General features: G+C 38.2%; 2 protein-coding genes across 2 annotated transcripts in view; one reads left to right on the forward strand and one right to left on the reverse strand.

Annotated features, from left to right (window-relative positions):
- The window catches only part of LOC126091865 (39S ribosomal protein L48, mitochondrial), a 78,326-nt gene extending 67,480 nt beyond the window's left edge, over positions 1–10,846 (forward strand). The window contains exon 6 of the mRNA XM_049907145.1: positions 10,697–10,846. The gene's annotated coding sequence lies outside the window, so the exon portion shown is untranslated. The remainder of the gene's footprint in view (positions 1–10,696) is intronic.
- LOC126091864 (WD repeat-containing and planar cell polarity effector protein fritz) overlaps positions 1–24,887 on the reverse strand; it is a 67,082-nt gene extending 42,195 nt beyond the window's left edge. The window contains exons 1-8 of the mRNA XM_049907143.1: positions 24,595–24,887; positions 24,378–24,513; positions 24,122–24,302; positions 19,870–20,069; positions 8,681–8,781; positions 7,641–7,755; positions 7,343–7,549; positions 3,392–3,663 (exon numbers count right to left, since the gene is read on the reverse strand). Coding sequence (XP_049763100.1) covers positions 3,392–3,663; positions 7,343–7,549; positions 7,641–7,755; positions 8,681–8,781; positions 19,870–20,069; positions 24,122–24,302; positions 24,378–24,513; positions 24,595–24,677 — 1,295 coding nt within the window. The 5' untranslated portion in view covers positions 24,678–24,887. The remainder of the gene's footprint in view (positions 1–3,391; positions 3,664–7,342; positions 7,550–7,640; positions 7,756–8,680; positions 8,782–19,869; positions 20,070–24,121; positions 24,303–24,377; positions 24,514–24,594) is intronic.
- Positions 24,888–26,303: the final 1,416 nt, after the last annotated feature.

Raw genomic sequence — 26,303 nt, forward strand, 5'->3', positions numbered from 1 at the left:
TACTCTGTGTAGAATCGAATTGGTATCCTGTCAGGTCCAGTGGACTTTTCTCTGTCGAGTGATTCCAGTTGCTTTTCTATTCCTTGGACACTTATTTCGATGTCAGCCATTTTTTCGTTTGTGCGAGGATTTAGAGAAGGAACTGCAGTGCGGTCTTCCTCTGTGAAACAGCTTTGGAAAAAGGTGTTTAGTATTTCAGCTTTACGCGTGTCATTCTCTGTTTCAATGCCATCATCATCCCGGAGTGTCCGGATATGCTGTTTCGAGCCACTTACTGATTTAACGTAAGACCAGAACTTCCTAGGATTTTATGTCATGTCAGTACATAGAATTTTACTTCGAATTCACTGAACGCTTCACGCATAGCCCTCCTTACGCTAACTTTGACATAGTTTAGCTTCTGTTTGTCTGAGAGGTCTTGGCTGCGTTTAAACTTGGTGTGAAGCTCTTTTTGCTTTCGCAGTAGTTTCCTAACTTTGTTGTTGAACCGCGGTGGGTTTTTCCCATCCCTCACAGTTTTACTCGGCAGGTACCTGTCTAAAACGCATTTTACGATTGCCTTGAACTTTTTCCATAAACACTCAACATTGTCAGTGTCGGAACAGAAATTTTCGTTTTGATCTGTTAGGTAGTCTGAAATCTGCCTTCTATTACTCTTGCTAAACAGATAAACCTACCTCCCTTTTTTTATGTTCCTATTAACTTCCATATTCAGGGATGCTGCAACGGCCTTATGATCACTGATTCCCTGTTCTGCACTTACAGAGTCGAAAAGTTCAGGTCTGTTTGTTATCAGTAGGTCCAAGATGTTATCTCCATGGCTCGGTTCTCTGTTTAGTTGCTCGAGGTAATTTTCGGATAGTGCACTCAGTATAATGTCACTCGATGCTCTGTCCTACCACCCGTCCTAAACATCTGAGTGTCCCAGTCTATATCTGGTAAATTGAAATCTCCACCTAAGACTATAACATGCTGAGAAAATTTATGTGAAATGTATTCCAAATTTTCTCTCAGTTGTTCTGCCACTAATGCTGCTGAGTCGGGAGGCCGGTAAAAGGAGCCAATTATTAACCTAGCTCGGTTGTTGAGTGTAACCTCCACCCATAATAATTCACAGGAACTGTCCACTTCTACTTCACTACAGGATAAACTACTACTAACAGCGACAAACATGCCACCACTGGTTGCATGCAATCTATCCTTTCTAAACACCGTCTGTGCCTTTGTAAAAATTTCTGCAGAATTTATCTCTGGCTTCAGCCAGCTTTCTGTACCTATAACGATTTCAGCTTCAGTGCTTTCTATCAGCGCTTGAAGTTCCGGTACTTTACCAAAGCAGCTTCCACAGTTTACAATTACAATACCAATTGCTGCTTGGTCCCCGCATGTCCTGACTTTGCCCCGCACCCTTTGAGGCTGTTGCCCTTTCTGTACTTGCCTGAGGCCATCTAACCTAAAAAACCGCCCAGTCCACACCACACAACCCCTGCTACCCGTGTAGCCGCTTGCTGAGTGTAGTGGACTCCTGACCTATCCAGCGGAACCCGAAACCACACCACCCTATGGCGCAAGTCAAGGAATCTGCAGCCCACACGGTTGCAGAACCGTCTCAGCCTCTGATTCAGACCCTCCACTCGGCTCTGTACCAAAGGTCCGCAGTCAGTCCTGTCGACGATGCTGCAGATGGTGAGCTCTGCTATCATCCCGCTAGTGAGACTGGCAGTCTTCACCAAATCAGATAGCCGCCAGAAGCCACAGAGGATTTCCTCCGATCCACAGCGACACACATCATTTGTGCCGACATGAGCGACCACCTGCAGATAGGTGCACCCTGTACCCTTCATGGCATCTGGAAGGACCCTTTCCACATCTGGAATGACTCCCCCCAGTATGCACACGGAGTGCACATTGGTTTTCTTCCCCTCTCTTGCTGCCAGTAACAAATACTTATAAAATGAATGCTTGGTTCAAACAATTCTCCATTTGCCCTCATAAACATGAGTACAACACTATCTGAACTGAAATTTTATGGCAAGGAAAGTGTTTCTGAAGAAGAGAAATTTGTTAACTTCGAGTATAGATTTAAGTGTCAGGAAGTCATTTCTGAAAATATTTGTATGGAGTGTAGCCATGTATGGAAGTGGAACATGGACGATAAATAGTTCGGACAAGAAGAGAATAGAACCATTCGAAATGTGGTGCTACAGAAGAATGCTGAAGATAGATAGGTAGATCACATAACTAATGAGGAGGTACTGAATAGAATTGAGGAGAAAAGGAGTTTGTGGCACAACTTGACAAGAAGAAGGGACCAGTTGGTAGGACATGTTCTGAGGCATCAAGGGATCACAAATTTAGTATTGGAGGGCGGCGTGGAGGGTAAAAATCATAGAGGGAGAACAAGAGATGAATACACTAAGCAGATTCAGAAGGATGTAGGTTGCAGTAAGCACTGGGAGATGAAGAAGCTTGCACAGGATAGAGTAGCATGGAGAGCTGCATCAAACCAGTCTCAGGACTGAAGACCACAACAACAACAACATTTCGCAGTTCACTGTCAAACACAAAGGCTTTTATTTACCAGTAACATATACCTATAAAATGAATACTTGGTTCAAACAATTCTCCATTTGCCCTCATAAACATGAGTACAACACTATCTGAACTTAAATTTTATGGATGTACCATTAACTAAACATGCAACTTTGATCTGGTAGTTAGTTACAGTAGCCATTACATTATAAAGGCTGACATTTTTATGCACACATCTTTACTAACCCTCCTTTCAAATATTTACTGTTAAAAGACAATGTAATTAGAAACAGAGATGTTATGTTAAAGGACCAGTGGAAGAACAAACATTGTATTCAGTGATATGGCTTATTACAAATTATGCTGTTATTGCAAATAAGAAAGTTTGTATAACCAGTGCTAGCAGTAAGTAAAATATTTAGTAAGTCTGCTCTGAAGGCTGCCACAAAAGCAAAGGGAAAATCCAAACCTCATTTTAAATGTGGAGTGGTAAAAACGCAGGTCTTTGGTAGGTGAAAGAAACAATGCACCTTTGGATGACTCAGCACTGCATGTATATAATTCCCGTTCTACAATTCACTTACTCATAATACTTTCCAACAGTTAATTTCCAGCATTTACAAACAAGTGCTTCTCTTATAAGTTACTGGTCTGACCTGTTGATGCAAGTGGATATTTCTTTCAACACTTTTAGACATGAAACTGCTCAAACTTTATCAAACATGAAACATAATTTTTTGATGATGTGAAATACACTAAGGGCAACTACCGTGTTGGGCACTTAACCTAATTATTCTTTAAATACTAATCTGTTTTTATGATCTACTCTTAATAATAAAATCGTCCTACACAGTCTTACCTTTCGAACTGAAGTAAAAGGAACCCATCTGTCTGGCAAAAGTTTTCTGCATATTGGCTGACATCTGTCTTCTTATTCCATTCCATGTGCAGAAGGGTCGGCTGAGTCCTAAAGTAGGATCCGAGGTCCAACAAACTGGATGGTGTAATATCTTCACTCACCAACTGATTCCTGATACAGCCCAGTGCTGTGTCGAAACACTGTAGCTGGCACCTTTCATTGGCAACTACAACTAACATACCATCAGGGTGCCAAGATACTGTTGTGGATATCTAGAACAATATAGTATATACATAATCAATTAAAAATATGGTGCATAATATAAAAAAACTCAAAGATGAAAACCACACTCAAACAGCCCTTGCTAAGATAGGTCTGCAGTGTCTACCACATATCTTTTAGTTTTTAAATTACATAAATAAAGAAGATCACTGAGGTTTGATACAGGAATAAATGTGCACTGTAACACGCTACACTGGCTACATGCTTTCTTCCGCCATGATTTTTATTGTGTAGTATCAACAGGCTTCAAATCATTTACCAATTACAGATGACTGTAGGTAAATAATAAACTGTAGTGTTTGACAATGTTATGAGTTTTTTAAAAAAAAAAGGTAAAATTAAAAACACCTTCAGCTGTCTATATTTTGAATGTAATTTATTTATGGAACCAGTTTCAGCACTTCACTATGCCATATTTAGGTCCCCTGACCAACATGTAGGAGGAATCCAGTCTTACTTACAGTGAAATGTCAACACTGGTCACATTAATAATGAGACATAACTTATTAGTAAACACTTTTAACAATTAGAAACATTTGCACATGCATTAAATATATCCTTTCCCTTGCTAGAATTACTGTAAGTCAAATATGTAATACATGTATGCAAATACATAAAATTCACTTGAAATACAATAAAGGCCCCTTCCCTGTTCCCATTCCAGCACTAGACACCCGTCTTTCCACCGTCACATGCGGTCTTTTTACTTCTCCCATTTTCCGCTACACGTCCCCCCACCTCCCGGCCTCTCCCCAGCCCTCAGTCTAACCTGCAGTACTTCACTGTCCACCACCCCTACCCTACTATACCTCCCCCTCCCTGCCCCAGTCTCCTTCTTACCCCCACCCAATCGCCACTCCCATCATGCAGTGGTGCTACGACTGCAGTCGTACGTGCAACTTGGTTTTTTGTGTGTGTGTGTGTGTGTGTGTGTGTGTGTGTGTGTGTGTGTGTCATCTATTGCTGACAAAAGCCTTACTTTCCTGAAACTTTATTTGTCAGTCTTTTTGTTGTGCCTATCTTGAGCAAGCAGTAAAGGAAACAAAAGAAAAATTCGGAGTAGGAATTAAAATCCAAGGAGAAGAAATAAAAACTTTGAAGTTCGCCGATGACGTAATTCTGTCACAGACAGCAAAGGACTTGGAAGAGCAGTTGAACGGAATGGACAGTGTCTTGAAAGGAGGATATAAGATGAACATCAACAAAGGCAAAACGAGAATAATGGAATGTAGTCAAATTAAGTCAGGTGATGCTGAGGGAATTAGATTAGGAAATGAGACACTTAAAGTAGTAAATGAGTTTTGCTATTTGGGGAGCCAAATAACTCACGATGTTCGAAGTAGAGAGGATATAAAATGTAGACTGGCAATGGCAAGGAAAGTGTTTCTGAAGAAGAGAAATTTGTTAACATTGAGTATAGATTTAAGTGTCAGGATGTCGTTTCTGAAAGTATTTGTATGGAGTGTAGCCATGTATGGAAGTGAAAAATGGATGATAAATAGTTTGGACAAGAAGAGAATAGAAGCTTTTGAAATGTGGTGCTACAGAAGAATGCTGAAGATTAGATGGGTAGATCACATAACTAATGAGGAGGTATTGAATAGAATTGGGAGGAAGAGTTGTGGCACAACTTGACAAGAAGAAGGGACCAGCTGGTAGGACACGTTCTGAGGCATCAAGGGATCACAAATTTAGCACTGGAGGGCAGCGTGGAGGGTAAAAATCGTAGAGGGAGACCAAGAGATGAATACACTAAGCAGATTCAGAAGGATGTAGGTTGCAGTAAGTACTGGGAGATGAAGAAGCTTGCACAGGATAGAGTAGCATGGAGAGCTGCATCAAACCAGTCTCAGGACTGAAGACCACAACAACAACAACAACATTTACTGCATTTTTGTATTTTCTCCTTTCATCAGTTAAATTCAGTATCTCTTCCTTTACCCAAGGATTTCAATTAGCCCTTGTCTTTTTACCTACCTGATCCTCTGCTGCCTTCGTATTTCATCTCTCAAAGCTACCCATCCTTCTTCGAATGTATTTCTTTCCCCCATTCTTGTCAATCGTTCCCTAATGCTCTCCCTGAAACTCTCTAAAACCTCTGGTTCTGTCAGTTTATCTAGGTCCCATCTCCTTAAATTCCTACCTTTTTGCAGGTTCTTCAGTTTTAATCTACAGTTCATAGCCAATAGATTGTGGTCAGAGTCTACATCTGCCCCTGGAAATGTCTTACATGTTAAAGTCTGGTCCCTAAATCTCTGTCTTACCCTTATATAATCTATCTGAAACCTTCCAGTATCTCCAGGCTTCTTCTATGTACACAATCTTCTTTCATGATTCTTGAACCAAGTGTTAGCTATGATTAAGTTATGCTCTGTACAAAATTCTACCAGGTGGCTTCCTCTTTCATTCCTTACCCCCATTCCATATTCACCTACTATGTTTCCTTCTCTTCCTTTTCCTACTATCGAATTCCAGTCACCCATGACTATTAAATTATCGTCTCCCTTCACGACCTGAATAATTTATTTTATCTCATCATACATTTCATCAATCTCTTCATCATCTGCGGAGCTAGTTGGCATATAAACTTGTACTACTGTGGTAGGTGTGGGCTTCGTATCTATTTGGCCACAATAATGCGTTCACTATGCTGTTTGTAGTAGTTTACCTGCATTCCTATTTTTTTTATTCAATATTAAACCTACTCCTGAATTACCCCTATTTGATTTGTATTTATAACCCTGTAGTCACCTGACCAGAAGTCTTGTTCCTCCTGCCACCGAACTTCACTAATTCCCACTATATCTAACTTTAACCTATCCATTTCCCTTTTTTAAATTTTCTAACCTACCTGCCCGATTACGGGATCTGACATTCCACGCTCCGACCTGTAGAATGTCAATTTCCTTTCTCCTGATAACAACGTCCTCCTGAGTAGTCCCCGCCCAGAGATCCAAATGGGGGACTATTTTACGAGCGGAATATTTTACCCAAGATGACGCCATCATCATTTAACCATTCAGTAAAGCTGCATGCCCTCGGGAAAAATTACAGCTGTAGTTTCCCCTTGCTTTCACCCATTCGCAGTATCAGCACAGCAAGGCCGCTTTGGTTAGTGTTACAAGGCCAGATCAGTCAATCATCCGGACTGTTGCCCCTTCAACTACTGAAAAGGCTGCTGCCCCTCTTCAGGAACCACACATTTGTCTGGCCTCTCAACAGATACCCCTCCATTGTCGTTGCACTATGGTACAGCTATCTGTATTGCTGAGGCACACAAGCCTCCCCACCAACGGCAAGGTCCATGGTTCATGGGGAGAACAAGATGTGTATACATGCCCAAAGCAGCAAAATTGTTAACAGTGATACCCAGCATTTTGGATAGGTTTAATGATAAAGAATTGCTTGAAATGTCACATGTGCATTGTTAGTTCACTGAATTCATTGAAAGAGTGGCACTATGACACTACACTCAGCTGGTACCAAAGCGACAGGAGCCATGTCATATGACTTTTGAGTCTGTACATAGGTGCCTAAGAGAGAGCAGACCCTTCATTGTTAAAATGGGAGACACTAGTCGAGCAATATATGGCAGTATTCACGATACTTAATCTACAATAATCACCACCATTAGAGTTGATAATTTCCCACAGTGGATATAACACTCACAAATGCTGCCTTTACTGTATGTGTAACTCCTCTTCCCTCATCAAACAGCACCAGGGAGCCATCAATACAGCCAAGCAAAAGCTTCTCTTCATCCGGACTGAAACTGTGGCAGCAAACTTGAGTCTGTAGAGGAACAGAAGTAACTGCTGTTCGCTGTAAACGTGATTTACTTATCTCGTACGTGCAGCTCTCCACTGTCACTTCTCCCTAAGAATGAATGGACATTTATTATTGTTGAAGGCTTGTTAATATGACTGCAGGAAATAGAACATAAAGATAAGACAACAGTAAGACTCACTTTTCTTGACACCTTCTGCTCTACTGAATGAATAACATTTGGCTGTATACAGCTGAAAGATACACTGACTGGATCAAATTCTGTTCTATAGTAGCACAGCAGCTCAAATTTTGTCCTAAAAATAAAAAATGTTTTTATAAAATTAAACACAACACGCACAGAATAAAATAAAAAACATTGCTTACATAAGCATAAGGTTAAGTGAAGTTGTTCTGACTTTTCTGTGAGACAAACTATAAAAGACAACATAATGAAAACTTCACGAACACCATGAAAAGTTTGAGCTTTCATCAGGTAACTGCAAATGAAATTTGACGACCAAACTTACTGTTAAGAATACCCTGTAATATACTCAAAAGGAAAAGGGCAAAAATTTAAAGTAAGATGGTCACAAAAGAAACCAGCCAAAGTTGGCTTTATGCAGCATATCCTGTGCAAAATGGTTACTTAATAAATAACACTGGAATTAAAATCACACTCCATCTTCTTCTTATTGTAGAACTTCTGATAGTCAGTTGTCTAAATCAGCAGTCTGTCAACATGCCAGGATGATTCACAAAAAAATAACATGTTTTAGGAGCACAGGAGATTGATCTGATAGTAAAAAATATCCAAAAAGTACTGAGCCTGGTACCTCAAGGCAGCAGGGTGTCTTTCAGTGAACGGTGAAGCGTAGATGATATTTAAAGTAGTAACAAAGAGCTTTACCGCCTCAACATTCTGCCAACATTCAGCTCTGAGGATGGCCATTACTGATACGACACTGAAAGTACTCCGCATATTTTCCCTTCCTTCGTACCCACTCCTTAACACAATGCATCACAGTCTTCATCCTTTATACTTAATAATGTACCACCAATGATTGAAAAATTAGACATTTAATTTTTATTAAAAGGCATGGCTGTCAAACTTTATTGAAAGTTTCTTCCTTCTCAAGACAAAAAAAAGGGGGAAAATGTAAGAACAATAAAAGAAAAACAATGCAGAGCGCAGTGACTGAAGCAAAACTGTGAAAGGAGCATAGACACATAATGACTTACCCAGTGACCATATACACATGAACATTTGCTCTGTCCTGATCTTTAACGACTGGACTCCACGGATAAACTTCATCACGAGTGCACCGCCACCAAATAAGTATCTGCAATTCAGAACAGATATAAGCTAAATCATTCCATTAATTGTATGGCTTTGATTATCTTAACATCAAAGTTCTGAGAGTAGATTAAACACACAGCAATTTTTGTGGTGGCGCACAAATTTCAAGAAATTACACTAAATGGCAGAATTCAGTAAACTAATCAAATAATAAACAGATAATTTGAAAAATCCTGTACAAAAACGCTGAGCCAATATTTTTGTTGCCAATATGTTTCTTCCACCAACAGCCATTTGAATTAATGCTGCTAGAAAGCTTTACTTAGGAAACCCAAATTCGAAGCAATTATAGTTTTGATCCAGAAGCATCATCAGGCTATTCTCAAATAACATAGCAGATCACATACTTACTTTTGAGGCCAAAAGGGTGAAATGAACACATTCTCTTCATTCACCTGTCTGACACACTGTATATCCCGATGTTTGGAAATTTTCTCTATACAATTTAATGCACATAATTTCCTTATTTCCTGTTTCTGACTCAAATATGCTGGTCTCAGCAACATAATGGAAAGGACATATTCACATTACACATCAATAGATGATTCAAATCTCCCCTACCCATTATCCCTTAACAATAATCATTCAGACAGAATTATACTTCTGATTGGTAGATCAGCAACAAGAGCAATCAGTGCTGGGTATAAGAGTATGTACATATAAGAAAGTGTGTGTGTACACTAACAGCAGAACTGTATGAATTTTGTGTTCCAATTCTGTTAATCAAATGTACTTATTTACGTCATGTCATGTTCGCTAACAGCAGAACTGTATGAATTTTGTGTTCCAATTCTGTTAATCAAATGTACTTATTTACGTCATGTCATACATATATTATAATTAAAGAATGGAAAGTCTGGGATGAAATGAAAACAATATTATGGAAATGACAGATTACTGCTAAACATTTTAATTTTGGCCAAAAGGCCTTCTTACGAAATAGAAAAACCTCACACACCCACACAAGCACAACTGAAACACATATGATCACTGTCTCTGGCCACTGTGACCATATCCATAATCTTATAATTATCTTATTATATTATCTCATATAATTATAGTGTGGAAATGAAAATCCCAGTGATTCTTACTTATGTTCAGATGAACAATGAGAAGACTTAGGTCTAACAATAATTATTAATTCTTTATGATGATTTATCTAACTCAAATGACAGCTCATTATATAAATTAATTTTTTCAATGCAAGCTTTATTGATTTTATGACAATTTATGTGTTGATCAGACTCCTACAATGGTTTAAATCACAGCCATAACAGACAGAAAGAGCCTAAGTGGACATATATTGATAATATACTAATGCCAGTTGTTAAGTTATTTCACATATTTGTTTGAGGGACAAATATCAGATTTACTTGCAGAAAAACAAGTCATTCAAGGACTTAGCACAAGTACTGTAGTACGTGGCTGTTGGGATAGATTCTATTTTGACCCGAAGACACTAGAGTAGAACATCAATTACATATTATATATGGTCTTTTTTGCAAGTAATCTTTGTATATACTTATTAAACAACACCCACTGTCTTAATGTGATTTCATATGTTTAATGTAATGTGATCCGTGCCTTTCCTAATTTCAAATTTTCTTCTGGGTTTAAAATATTAATCGACTGAGTGGAATACATTAGACCTCTTTTGAGAGAAATTGTGAACTTTAAACAATCACAATGGACACATCTGTCCTTTGTTTGGATTTACATTCATTTCTCATTCTCCTATTTAAATGATACTTTCAAATAAGGTCTATGCTTTCAATTAAGAGGAGGGGGGGCGTATTACCCTAGAGAACGAGTTGAGCTTACTATCTGTGGAATTTCATTTCAGTTTTTGTCCTTTTGTGTAGGGCACTTACTTTGGGTCTTATCATTGTTTTTAATAGAATACGTCACTGTTGTAGTAGGCCAATATCACAATCCTGGAAAGCAAAAGTGAAGAGGAAATGTCTGTGGAAACCAGGGAAGTAAGAGTGAAGAAGTTCCAAATTAGGATTGATCAAGAGTCAAGAGATTGGCTGGACAAGTGACATCAAGGGGAAATATTGGTTTTTGTTAATCAAGAAACATGAAGAAATCATTAACTAAATGTTCTCTTATTCTTTAAACTGATTATAACATTTTCATTTAATAATTAGAAAATTTCTCCACTGTATGTTTAAACATATTTATACTCTTTTAAAATTTTTGAGAACAGTAGGCCTATTCTAATCCAAAATAATCATTCTCGAATTTCACTGTATAATTCCATGAGAAATAGCTTATTCTTGAGAATTTTTGCATGCTTACAGAGCTATGTATTTGAAAATTTTCTTAAGTCTGTGGTACAAGTGTTGTGAATAACTTGTTTTGTAGCAAATCAGCATTTAGGAGACACAGTTACTGCCAAAGAATAGATCACCCCAAATTTAAGTGTATATCAAAACAAATAAATTAACATTTTTGAGAATTTTCAGAAGTTATTGTTGTCCCGTGCATAACCTAATTCGCAGTAAATCCACGTTTGTGATTAATTACTGTAACAGACATTGTAACTTACACATTAAGTTACATCTGGTTTTCCCTGCAAGAGGAGTGTTTATTATTATCATTAACTGTAAATTAACCCTTATTTGTGAGTTTGTTAATGACTATAACTAACCTCAAAAAGTTTTAGGAAACTAGTAATTTTTATCACAGGTTTAGCTGTTGCCTTAACAGAAATCTCAACTTGTGTGTTTGCCTCAATGTTTATAGGGAATTAGTAATTTTTAGCTCAAAGGATTAAAATATAGTCAGTAGGCTTATTTTAATGTTATTTGTTCACTGCCATAATGCAGCCATACTGTGAATACTGTTCTCAAACACAGGTTGATTTGGTTGGTGTTCAAAAGCGTCTGGAAATCACCGTGTCTACTGTCAAATGAATGGCACCTGCTGCAAATCAGCTCACCGGTACCTGTGGTACTAGTATCTAATATACTTCAAGTACTATCCTCTCCTGTGGACACTGTCTCCTCTATATGAAGTACAGGATCTTTCATTACTCATCCACTTGATCGTGAGTGGCATGTCAGTTGTAGATTCATGCGTACTTTATAGGGTAGATAAGGAACAGAGAGAACTAAGGGTGTTTACTGATCCCCCTAACCAACAACCCTCCTCAAACCTACTGACTGCATCCAGCTGCCCTACACTGCCCCCACCACATCCCTGCACACTCCCACAAGCAGTGTTACACCCTTCCCCAACCCTACCCTACTATTTCTCCCCCTCCCCACCCTAGTCTCCTCCATACCCCAACAACCACAGAGTTCTTCTACTATCATTCGCAGATGCTTGCAGTCTGGTCCCACTGGCCAAAGACAACACTGGTCATGTGTGTGAGCTGCACTTGTGTGAATACTGTGAGTATTTTACTTTAGAAGAAGGCCTTTTGGTCGAAAGCTCAAATGCATAGCAGTCTTTATGTTGTGCCTGTCTGCGACTCAACATGTCCTCTATAAGGTGTGTAGCAATCTATCATCTTCATAATAATGTCTTTAATGATCACATATGGTCAGTCATTATTTATAGGTAGAATAAGGGGGAAATACAATCAGTACCAACCAGGACAAGCAGAGGTTACTGAACATACAGTGAGAAAGGTGGCATGAACGGTCACAGGTTTCTTTGACCTACAGGAAGTGTCACAGAGATGATGAGACAACTGAACTGGCAGACTCTTGAAGATAGATGGAAACTATCCCAAGAAATTCTACTGACAAACTTTCACACACCGGCTTTAAAAGATGACTCTAGGAATATACTAGAACCACCTACGTATCACTCCCATAGGGATCGTGAGGATCAGATTAGCTTAATAATAGCATATAATCATTCTTCCCACACGTCATACACGAGGAGGAGGGGGAGGATGAGATAAGTGTTTAACGTCCCGTCGACAACGAGGTCATTAGAGACGGAGCGCAAGCTCGGGTGAGGGAAGGATGGGGAAGGAAATCGGCCGTGCCCTTTCAAAGGAACCATCCCGGCATTTGCCTGAAGCGATTTAGGGAAATCACGGAAAACCTAAATCAGGATGGCCGAAGACGGGATTGAACCGTCGTCCTCCCGAATGCGAGTCCAGTGTGCTAACCACTGTGCCACCTCGCTAGGTGACATCATACACGAATGATTTGCGAAAAAGCCATAATAACTGGTAAGTGGGACATACCCTCTTCCATGCACTTCACAGAGTATAGATGTAGATGTAAACATAGAACTCCTCTCTTCACACAACTGACATCTGCAATCAAAGTAAGTATCTCTCTACAATATTTATTCTATGACAAGTCATGGTAATCAACATTCTCCCTATAGGAATGCTTTAAGAAACGGCAAGACTCAGCCACCTTGTGGTACTGTTTAGTCAGGAGAACTAGTATTGATGAATGCAGCACAATCATCTGTCTCTACAAACCTGACCCTGTTTAACAGTGACTTCTTCAAGTGTGAGGACTTTCAGTGCAGTGCAGCTACGGCTACATACTCTACTCACCTTCTCTTTCTGTATTTCACAGTTATGCTTTAATGACTGTTACAGTATAATATTGTATTTTCATTATTTGATGTGTTACAAGCCATTTTTGTGAGACAAAACAGCCAAAAGCAATTAAGCATGCATTCTGTAATAAGGAGTGCCAATAAAGCTCTATATAGTCTATAAATGAACATCGTGTTTCCAAGTAGAGAAGGAATTAGTGAATTTCATCAAAATACAAGAGGTATTACAGAAAAAGTTTGTGAACTGCTTATAGATGGTGACTCTGAAATTATTGGTATATCGGAGCACCACTTAAATAATTTGACAATTTAGAGGCTTCCTTTACCAGGATACAGATTAGCTGGCTGTTTTTCAAGGAGTTCCTTGTGGGGTGGGGAAGTGGCTATGTACGTTAAAAACAGTATTCTATTTGAGCCCATAGACATATCATGACACAGCACTGAATAGATATTTGAATGTCGTGCAGGGGCAGTTGAATTTAGTGAAACTAAACTTCTAATCATTGTTGTTTATAGGTCCCCTAACTCTGACTTCAGAGCATTTCTGCTCAAGCTACAGAGGGTTCTTGATTCACTTTGTAGAAAGTATCTGAAATTAGTTATATGTAGTGACTTCAATACAAATTTTGAATATGATGGTGCAAGGAAAAGGATGTTGGTAGATCTCCTAAATTCATGTGATCTGATGCAGACTGTGTTTTTTCCAACTAGGGTGCAAGGGAATAGTAGCACAGCCATAGACAATATTTTTATTCATTCTTCACTACTAAATGGGCCTTCTGTTAGTAAAAGGATGAATAGCCTTTCAGACCATGATGCACAAATGTTACCACTAAAAGGCTTTTCTACTCTAACAAATGTCACATATAATTACAAACTATGTAGGGAAGTTAATCCAATAGCAGTAGACGTTTTTTAAACCTTGTCAAGGAACAAGAGTGGCAGGATGTTTACAATGCTGATACTACAAATGATAAATATAATGCTTTCCTTAAAACATTTCTCATGCTCTTTGAGCGCTGCTTTCCATTGTAGTTGTTGTTGTGGTCTTCAGCCCTGAGACTGGTTTGATGAAGCTCTCCACCCTACTCTATCCTGTGCAAGCTTCTTCATCTCCCAGTACCTACTGCAACCTACATCCTTCTGAATCTGCTTAGTGTATTCATCTCTTGGTATCCCTCTACGATTTTTACCCTCCACACTGCCCTCCAATACAAAATTGGTGATCCCTTGATGCCTCAGAACATGTCCTACCAACCGATCCCTTCTTCTGGTCAAGTTGTGCCTTTCGCTCCCTGTATTTTACCCCTGCCACCTTTATAATTTGAAAGAGAGTATTCCAGTCAACATTGTCAAAAGCTTTCTCTAAGTCTACAAATGCTAGAAACGTAGGTTTGCCTTTCCTTAATCTTTCTTCTAAGATAAGTCGTAAGGTCAGTATTGCCTCACGTGTTCCAGTATTTCTACGGAATCCAAACTGATCTTCCCCGAGGTCGGCTTCTACTAGTTTTTCCATTCGTCTGTAAAGAATTCGTGTTAGTATTTTGCAGCTGTGGCTTATTAAACTGACTGTTCGGTAATTTTCACATCTGTCAACACCTGCTTTCTTTGGGATTGGAATTATTATATTCTTCTTGAAGTCTGAGGTTATTTCGCCTGTTTCATACATCTTGCTCACCAGATGGTAGAGTTTTGTCAGGACTGGCTCTCCCAAGGCCGTCAGTAGTTCCAATGGAATGTTGTCTACTCCGGGGGCCTTGTTTCGACTCAGGTCTTTCAGAGCTCTGTCAAACTCTTCACGCAGTATTGTATCTCCCATTTCATCTTCATCTACATCCTCTTCCATTTCCATAATATTGTCCTCAAGTACATCGCCCTTGTATAGACCCTCTATATACTCCTTCCACCTTTCTGCTTTCCCTTCTTTGCTTAGAACTGGGTTTCCATCTGAGCTCTTGATGTTCAAACAAGTGGTTCTCTTATCTCCAAAGGTCTCTTTAATTTTCCTGTAGGCAGTATCTATCTTACCCCTAGTGAGATAAGCCTCTACATCCTTACATTTGTCCTTTACCCATCCCTGCTTAGCCATTTTGCACTTCCTGTCGATCTCATTTTTGAGACGTTTGTATTCCTTTTTGCCTGCTTCATTTACTGCATTTTTATATTTTCTCCTTTCATCAATTAAATTCAATATTTCTTCTATTACCCAAGGATTTCTACTAGCCCTCGTCTTTTTACCTACTTGATCCTCTGCTGCCTTCACTACTTCATCTCTCAAAGCTACCCATTCTTCTTCTACTGTATTTCTTTCCCCCATTCCTGTCAATTGTTCCCTTATGCTCTCCCTGAAACTCTGTACAACCTCTGATTCTTTCAGTTTATCCAGGTCCCATCTCCTTAAGTTCCCACCTTTTTGCAGTTTCTTCTCCTGATTACGACATCCTCTTGAGTAGTCCCCGCCCGGAGATCCGAATGAGGGACTATTTTACCTCCGGAATATTTTACCCAAGAGGACGCCACCATCATTTAATCATACAGTAAAGCTGCATGCCCTCGGGAAAAATTATGGCCGTAGTTTCCCCTTGCTTTCAGCCGTTCGCAGTACCAGCACAGCAAGGCCGTTTTGGTTATTGTTACAAGGCCAGATCAGTCAATCATCCAGACTATTGCCCTTGCAACTACTGAAAAGGCTGCTGCCCCTCTTCAGGAACCACACGTTTGTCTGGCCTCTCAACAGATACCCCTCCGTTGTGGTTGCACCTACGGTACGGCTATCTGTATCGCTGAGGCACCCAAGCCTCCCCACCAACGGCAAGGTCCATGGTTCATAACATTCTAAATGGGGTACTAGAGTAATAAGCAGCCCAGGTGGCTGACTAGTGGGATAAGGATATCATGTAGAACAAAGTGGGAATTATACCAAAATGTTTGGAGTACTCACAATCAAGTTACAGTAGCCCCATTACAAACAGTATTCTAAGGTGCTTAAAATGTTATTAGGAAAGAAAAAATGATGTTGTATGCAAATAGAATAGCTAATTCACAGGATAAAATTAGAACCATATGGTCAGCTGCAAAGGAAGTGTCTAGTCAGCAGTACAAGGTTGACGATATAAAGTCAGTTCGTACTAAAAATATTTCTGTTACCGATAAATCAGATATATGTGCAGTATCTAACAATCATTTTCTGAGCATTGCTGGTGAATTAAATAAAAATTTAGTTTCTACAGGGAATCAAATAACTTTCTTGGCAAATGTCTTTCCGAGATTGATGTCTGAAATACCCCCCTGTGACACAGACAAGGTGGAGATTGAGTCATTAATTAAATCACTGAAGACTAAGGACTCTCATTGATATAATGGAGTGCCTAGCAGAATATAAAAGTACTGTGCTGCCCATGTTAGCCCTGTATTTAGCCATATTTGTAATTTTTCCTTTAGGAATGGTCAGTTCCCTGAACAATTCAAGTACTCAGTAGTAAAGCCACTTTATAAAAAGGGAGAAAGGGGTAATTTAGACAATTTTAGGCATATTTCTATGCCATCAGTGTTTGCTAAAGTTATTGAAAAGGCTGTGCATGTAAGGATAACTGAGCATTTTATATCACGATTTGCTATCAAATGTACAGGTCAGCTTTAGAAATCGTTTAACACCTGAAAATGCTATATTCTCTTTTCTCTATAAGGTACTGGATGGGTTAAACAAAAGGTTTCGAATGCTACCCATAGTTTTTGATTTAACTAAGGCGTTTGATTGTGTTGATCACAAAATATTGCTCTAGAAGTTGGACCATTACAGAATACGGCGAGTAGCTCACAATTGATTCACCTCTTATTTTAGCAACACACAGCAAAAGGTCATTATCCACAATGTTGAGAATGACTGTGATAAGAGGTCTGAGTGAGTACAGTCAAGTGGGGGATTCCTCAGGGATCAGTGTTGGGACCACTCCTGTTCCTTATTTATATAAATGGTATGACCTCTAATATTACGGGTAACTAAAATATTTTTGTTTGCAGATGACACTCGCTTGGTAGTAAGGGATGTTGTGTACAACATTGGTTCAGTTTCAAATAGTGCAGTTCATGACCTAAGTTCATGGCTTGTAGTAAATAAACAAGCACTAAATCACAGTAACACTCAGTTTTTACAATTTCTAACACACAATTCAATAAAACCTGATGTTTTAATTTCACAGAATAGTCATATGATTAGTGAAACTGAACAGTTCAAATTTCTTGGTGTTTAGATAGATAGTAAACTGTCATGGAAAGCCCACATTCAGGATCTTGCTCAAAGACTTAATGCTGTCATTTTTGCTATTCGAGAACGGTATGTGAAGTGAGTGATCGTTCAACATGAAAATTAGTCTACCTTGGTTATTTTCATTTGCTCATGTCGTATGGTATTACATTTTGGGGTAACTCTTCCCATTCTAAAAGGATATTTTGGCACAGAAATAGTAGCATATAAGATTTGAAGTGGTGCTGGCCCAATATAATATATATAACATTATGATATCAAGGTCATATACACATCCAACTTCTTAAAAACACTTGCACTGAAACAGAACACTACTACAACTCTTACACAGGGCTGTGAAATCCAGTGGAAATTATTCTAATATCTAGTGGTGTGTTTCTGTTTATTGTAATATGTCTGAAATTAACATTTATTATTAATTTTGACTGCTATTACAAATACATTTCCTGGTTTTTACATCATTTATGACACAAGTAAGGGAAGAGCTGTCCACATCAGAAGATTCCGATTTATTGTAATTTTTAATAAATCCAGGTCCTTGAGTCCTTTATTTATTTTTCATTTACACATCAAGTTCCGTATGACCAAATTGAGGAGCAAATATCCAAGGTCATGAAATGTGTCAGTACATGAAATTACAACATAAAAGTAATAACAGATAAAAATAAAATGTTTATGAACAAGCAAGAAATTTCTGAACATTTAAAGCAAGTTGCCAATCTTTGCATCACATTGAAATCTTATCAAGATCTGACTGAATATTTATGCAGCCTCTTTCAGATAGTACTTCATTACAGATAACTGCATCATCTGCAAAAAGTCTGAGGTTAATATTAATATTGCCTGCAAGGTCATTACTATACAACATGAACAGCAAAATTCCAACACAATTTCCTGAGACACAACTACAATTGCTTGTATATCTGACAATGGCTCTCTATCCAAGATAACATGCTGCATCCTCCCTACCAAGAGGTCATCAATCCAGTCATAAATTTCATTTGATACCCCATATAACTGTACTTTTGACAATAAGTGTAGGCGTGGTACTGAGTCAAATGCTTTTCAGGTATCAAGAAATACTGCGTCTATCTGACTGCCTTGTTCCGAAGCTTTCAAGTATGTCATGTCAGTTGGGTTTCACTGATCGATGTCATTGGGATAAGAAAATATCTGCACTACTACACTGTCATATACATGTGAAATATACAATGTAATACAGGAGGCACAGTTAAAATTAGCACCCCTCCCCTCTGAATGTGAATGCAGTTTTCAACTTCTGAAATGGAGGAAACAGCTACAACAATGGACAGTTTTATGCAATAATCAATTTTAACATTCTTCTGCCAGAATTTCAGTTTATTTCATCAGTGAAGTTAGATGCTTCTCTTAGCAGTCTGCAAAATGGCTTTCTCAATAGAAGAAATAATTGAAATTGTGCAAGCATATGTGGGAACAGACAAAGGAAACTCACAAAATATTCAGGGTCAAGTATCCGCAAAGAGAGAAACACAGAGCCTGTATAAAAATTGGTGCACTTGCAGTCAATACAAAATATAGAATGACAAAGATTTCCAAAGATTTCCTTCAGTTCACACACCAGACGTTATTGCAGACATTCACCAAAGAATTTTCAGAGCCCAAAGAACTCTGAGACATGTAAATTGGCCCAACAGGTGCATGTAAATAGGAGGAGTTGCCAGTGGATATTTAAAAGTCTTTATTTGAAGTCATATTGTGTGACAGTTGTGCAGTAATTATGGAAGGATGAACAGTCAGGAATGTGGAGATTAATGCACATGGCTTTTGAATAACATCAATCATGGTTTGTTAGATTCTTTCAACTACATCTTGAGTGATAAAGCATGGTTTCAACTTTCCAGTCATGGGAATTAAAAGAACACGTGGTACTGGGCAATAGCAAAGAAATTTTCATCAAACAGAAGAAGCTCTATGCAAGAATTTTGCATAGCCCGAGAGAACCTATTTTTCCGATGGGATGAGAAAGCTGGAGGATCACTGGACCAAGCGTATATAACTCAAAGCAGACTATGTTAAGAAGTAAGGTGAGTTGCTTATTTCGATGCAAAGTTCAACAGGTTTCTTTCGTGCTGGTTACTTAATCACATAATGTCACTACTACAAACAAAGGGTGCAAGCAACCAACTAACACCCATTTTTTTTAATGAGTTTTAGAGCATTTCATAACAGTAAGAAGTGATGAGCAACCAAGATAATCATAATTCCTTCTTGAAGAATATGCAAACTTACCATGTCTCCATTAACATTTGATGACAATTTTCTCTCCAAGCGCCGGCCAGATGGTCCAGCCAACTCCAGATTTTGTACTTTTGGTTCCAAACGACTAATTTTTTCTGATACATTGCAGTTTGTTAGTGGTTTCACAAAGTAAACAAGTGTTACCTGGTTATCATTGTATGAAAAAATTAAATGCGTTTTTGTGAAAATAGCTGAAAAATAAAATAAAACATATAACAATTAATTCTCTTCTGTGGAAAAGTAACTGCAATTGGCTTTTATTATACACATATGCAATGTTGATAAAGTGAGTTATCATATTCATGAAACATGAGCATAAATTCAAAAAGTAGCCTACACTACTTGGAAGACTCTGTATACTTTGGCCTACACAAAACTTATACTATTAATACCAGAAATTTAAATGTTAGTAATGTTGTAATATACATAGCTTCAATTAGGAAGTGGGAGCTTTCATGAAAAAAGCTGACACATTTTTATGCTGTTGATCAGACAGAAAGATATAATGACATAAATGTGATTGTTTTAATCTGAATTTCTTAAAGGAGTATTTCAGAATTAACTTTTTGTCTCAGTCACACAGTTCCCTACTCAACTGGCTAGTGATAATAGTATTGTGACTAGGCAACAAATTCATACAACCATCTGAAATTAAATGTACCTATGTCTTTCCCGTGAAAACCTGATAGCTCATGATCTACAGCCAGATATATTACATAAATTAGTATAATGCATGGTTCCAAAATAAAACAAATCATCAAAGGTGACAAATAACAGGGCAATTTGAAGAATATACGGTATATTTCTGAGTCCTTAATGATAAATTTCAAGGTGTCTAATTGCATTCACATGATATGGAAGCTTGTTTTGGGAGAAGGTGACAGGACAAAAGGAAGGGAAACTGTTCAATAGAGGATGTGGGGGCAGTGTTTATCAGAAGTTGATGTCAGAAGGATTACAGCAGTGAAGGATGAGTTGAAAGGATAACTCCCAATTACATAGTTCAGAAAACCTAGTGCTAAAGGGAAGTATCAGACGAGGGCATAAAATAATAAATGGATCCTTTTGTAAGCTGCCACACTCATCTCCTAATGTAACCAAAAATTTTAGAGAAAACCTCAGTTCACTTGTATGTAAGTTACCCAAACATACTGTATTCATTGGTGGAGACTTTCAGTCAACAATTAATTGGGAAAATTACAGTTTTCTTAGTGGTGTGAGTGATAACACATCCTGAAAAACATTACTAATGCCTCCTCTGAAAACTCCCTAGAACAGATAGTTAGGAATCCTACTCATGACAGAAATATATTAGATGTAATGGCAAGAAATAGACCTGACCGCTTTGAGAATGCCCACATGGAAAGCGATATCAGTGACCATGATGCAGCTGTGGCAACAATGATTACGAAAGTACAAAGGACAACTAGACCAAGCAGAAAGATATATATGTTCAGGAAACTAGATAAAAAATCAGTAGCGCCACATCTAAATGAGGAACTGAAACTTTCAGCACAGTGCACGAGTATCTAGACGAACTATGGCTGAAGTTTAAAAGAATAGTAGACCATGCACAGGATAGATATGAACTTGGTAAAACATTCCATAACAGGAGGAAATCTCCATGGTACTCAATCACTGTAAAGAAACTTCTGAAGGAACAGAGATTACTGCGTAACAGGTGTAAAACGAAGCGTAGGACTGTAGACAGAGAGATGCTGAATGAAATACGTTTGGCTGTCAAGGGAGCAATGGGTGATGCCTCCAATGACTACTGTAGCAGAACGTTGTCAAATGATCTTTCACAGAACCCAAAGAAATTCTGGTCATATGTAAAGGCTGTTAGTGGCACCAAAGTTATTGTCCAGTCGCTAGCAAATGATAGAGATTAGTAAAGCAAAAGCTGAAATGTTTAAACAATTTTCAAATGTTCCTTTACAAAGGAAAAACCAAAAAATCTGCCCCAATTTAATCCTCATACCGTTGAAAAGATGAATGAAATAATTATTACTGTCAGTGGTGTTGAGAAACAATTGAAATCATTAAAACTGAATGAAGCTCCAGGGCCCGATGAAATCCCTGTCAGACTCTATACTGAATTTGCGACTGAGTTAGCCACCCTTCTATCTATAATGTATCGTAGATCACTCAAACAAAATAACCATGTCCAGTTCTTGAAAAAAAGCACAGGTCTCACCTGTCTACAAGAAGGTCAGTTGACACAAAAAATGAACTTCATGACCTTCTCAGAGCCAACCAGCATGGATTCAAAAAACACTGATCATGTAAAACCCAACTTGCACTTTTCTCACATATCATACCAAAAGCTTTGGATCAAGGAAATCTGGTAGATGCAGTATTTCTTGATTTCCAAAAAGCATTTGACTCAGTACCACATCTATGCTTATTGTCACTATCAAATGAAATTTGAGACTGGATTGAGGTCCTCTTTCTAAGGAGCATGCAGCACATTTTCTGGCATGGAGAGCCATCATCAGATGTAGAAGTAACTTCACATGTGCACTAGGGAAGTTTGTTGGGACCCCTGCCATTTATAATATACACGAATGACCTTGGAGACAATAGTAACTTCAGACTTTTTGCAGATTGTGCTGTTATCTATAATGAAGTACTATCTGAAAGAAGCTGCACAATATTCAGTCAGGTCTTGATAAGTTTTCAAAAGATGCAAAGATTGGTTACTTGTTCAGAGATGTAAAACTGTGCAGTTCACAAAACAAAAAAACTTAGTATCCTGTGACTATAAAATCAATGAGTCACTATTGGGAACGATCAACTCATACATATACCTGGAAATAACACTTTGGAGGAATGTGAAATGGAATGATCAAATAGACTCAGTCGTGCATAAAGCTGGTGGTAGACTCTGGTTTATTGGTAGAATACTGGGGAAGTTAAATCAGTCTACAAAGGAGATTGCTTACAAACCACTTGTGAGTGGTTCTAGAATGTTGCTCAAATGTGTAGGGGCTGTACCACATAGGACTTACAGGGGATACTGAATATATACAGAGATGGGCAGCACAAATGGTCACAGGTTTGTTTGGTCCATTGGAGAGTGTCGCAGAGATACTGAAGGAAATGAACTGGAAGACTCTTGAAGACAGGCATAAACTACCCCAAGAGAGTTTCAAGAACCGGCTTTAAGTGATGACCCTAGGAATATACTACAATCGCCTAAATGTCACTTACATAGAGATAATGAGGATAAGGTTAGAATAATTACTGTATGTACAGAAGCAAATCATTCTTCCCACGCTCAATATGTGAACAGAACCTAATAACAGGTACAATGGGACATACCCTCTCCCATGCACTTTATGGTTGTTTGCAGGTCTAGACGTAGATCCTGGTAGTGCAAGTTGTGAAGCAGCCACTGGACTTGAGAATGTTGAGTTCAGTAGTGTGTTGTGTCACTGGGTGGTCACCTTTAATTTTGGCCACAGTTCAGCGGTGGTCATTCATTCAGATGGAGAGCTGGGTGGTTGTTATACCAATATAAAAAAATTGAGCAGTGACTGCAGAACAGTTGGTACACGATGTGGCTGCTTCCACAGGTGGCCTTGCAACCTGCTGCTGCCCCCCCAAGTGGCAACTATCCACCCTCAACTCTCTTCCTGCTTGATTTAAATTTAAAAATAACAAGAGCTGTTGATTAGACACCAAAAGATACAGCACCCCCCCCCCTCTCCCCCTTTGAAAAATGTCTCATGGTGGGGGTACATTACAATCAGTTTCCTTATACAAGTTGCCGAATATACTATTAACTATCAGTGTTAATAACCAAAAATTATGATTTACCATCTCCCCATGAACCATGTACTCCCTCTCCCCACCACCATGACTGATATGGAAAGTGTACAAGCAATACGTATTACCAATTTTGACTTATGGCAGTGAGACACGGACTTTGATACAGAAACGTCTTCAAAAACTTAATGTTGTTCAGCAAGCAATGAGGAGATGCATGCCGAGAATTAGAGAGAGAGTAAAACATAAAATCAGTTCATGGACAGATAATAGTGGAAGACTATGACTGCAATGTAATAGCAACAGTTATACAATTTGATTGCCACCCCCACACAACATTTACTGCAAGTAAGCATTAGGTCTACAATCCTATTTCATTTTTTAAAATTGCTACTACTGTCACAGTTACTCACCACACTACAATAGTTTGCATAACTTAAACTACACAACATAAACAATATGCAAAACTTACCATCAGCAATATACTCAGAAAGAAGTTTTCCAACAAGATACTTGTCAAATGAAATTTTTAGTATGTCACCAGTAAAAATGTTTACACATATTTTAGCAATAAGCCCAGAACTGAAAATCAGTTGCAAGAGACTGTTGTCCCTCCAGTGACAATAGATCACTTTATGCTGAACCAAATGTTCCTGTAATAAAGTAAACTATGTACTTCACAAAATGTTTAAAATGGATATACAACTTAGTATTTTTTCCATAGTTACCTCTAAATCTTTAATTGACTCTCTTAACTTGTTTGGTCTTTTATTTCGGACCACGCATGTGATCCCTCTTTGTTCCGCAAATGAACGCTTCCCTTCATTGTAGGGCGAATCTGACACGTCCTTTTTTTCTAAATACCTGAAACAATTTTCGAGCTATATATTTATTGTATGTATATGGTTAGCGACGAAGATGAAATGACGTTGAATCAATAACTACCTGAAAGCACCGAAGTCTGTGTCTTTAATAACTATTTCATCTTTCAGGGTCCAGAATCGAGCTTGACTTAACAACGTTAACATCCTTCATCGGGACATACATACAAAGGTCCAGTTACTGCTATATACATTCTGACAATGATTTAGCACAAATAAATGCTGAGTTTACTTTATCATCCATTATTAACTATTACTGTGAAACAGCTTGTACACTCAAACACAACACATAACAATCCATCGCATGGCCAACTATGTAAACATAAACATTAGCATCTACGTCATTATTGTCACTTGAAAGGCATAACATCTGTGATCTTCGGATAAATAACAGCATCTGCGATTAGTGTTCGGCGATGCTATGAAATATCGACATTCTTGGCATTTCTAATTGTATGTAGGCATCTTCCAGCTTAGTAGTTGCCAGGGAAAAACACCCACATTTGTAAATATGTCACAATAAAGCCCTATCATGTTCGAAATGGTTTCAGAGACGCGTAGCCTAATGACAGGATATTAAACACTTGACAAATTATTTTAGTGTTATTGTTAATATGTTGTTTTTACACCCTTATTGAAACATAGCTCCAAATAAGTGAGACATAAACAGTTTGAAATCAACTTTAAACAGTCATTCAAGGAAAGCAAAATGATAACTCTGTCACAAAATTAAACAAGAAAAATTAGGATGACCACACATGCACACTTTCTCCTTAAATAGAAAGAGAGAGGTGTTTGAAATTTAACTAGAAACTTGTGACTCGAGAAATCCATGTCTTTACCATTACTGGACCCATAACCGAAAAAAGTTGTTCTTTAAATGAAACACCAGTACTTTATTTTTCATCTTTCGTTTACTTATTCAACTGCATGACTGTTGCTGACAGTGCGAAACGAAAGAGTTCATTGAAAAGTGAGCTATGAAAGACGGCCGTTCTATATGTGAAAATATTCAGCATAAGAAGCCCAATGGTACGCCAAATTGAAAAACAAAAGCTGAACAGCGGAAAACACAGATAGATATAGAAATGTTATCCTCAAAAGGACAGAAAGTACTCAATATTACTTCATCGACTTCATGAAAGGTAAACAGAATTAGAAGGCTGTCACTAACTCTTTATGTAATGTCATAGACTTTTCGGCAATTCGTCGTCATCTCGTTGAGATCATGTATGCTGCCAGTGGTCTGCTTCTTCGCTATGGGAAGATGCGGACCACTGGCAGAGCACCTGATCGGAACGAGATCGCAGCTCTCAAAACTTTCAAATTACTGTTGTTTAAATATACGTAAATTAAAATGCGTTTCCTTCGGTACAAAAGGAATATTATTTAAATATGCTAAAAGGGGAACCACCGAATTAGTGTGGTCGAATTGGCATGGTTATAGATCTAAGTTGGTTGTGTTAGTGGAGTTAATAAATTAATTCTTCATTTGCTCCTTTTCATATCTACGATCTCTTTCTGTCATGAGTAACATGTAAAGTTAGTTCATAAATGTAATAAATTCTCTTAATGACAACTTTTGTAATGTGCTGATAATTTACACGACTGCCTTTTACAAAAATCTTAAGCCAAGTGCAGTCTCAAATACACACAGAAGATTTTGCTATGGAGCAGAAGGTATTGTCAACTACATATTATTTCAGTTTGTGTTCCAAGTTAATTTTATAATCTATAACATTCTTCACATCACTGGGTGAATGGTCAAAGAAT

The sequence above is a fragment of the Schistocerca cancellata genome, chromosome 7 (genome assembly GCF_023864275.1).
Source record: "Schistocerca cancellata isolate TAMUIC-IGC-003103 chromosome 7, iqSchCanc2.1, whole genome shotgun sequence".
Taxonomy (NCBI): domain Eukaryota; kingdom Metazoa; phylum Arthropoda; class Insecta; order Orthoptera; family Acrididae; genus Schistocerca; species Schistocerca cancellata.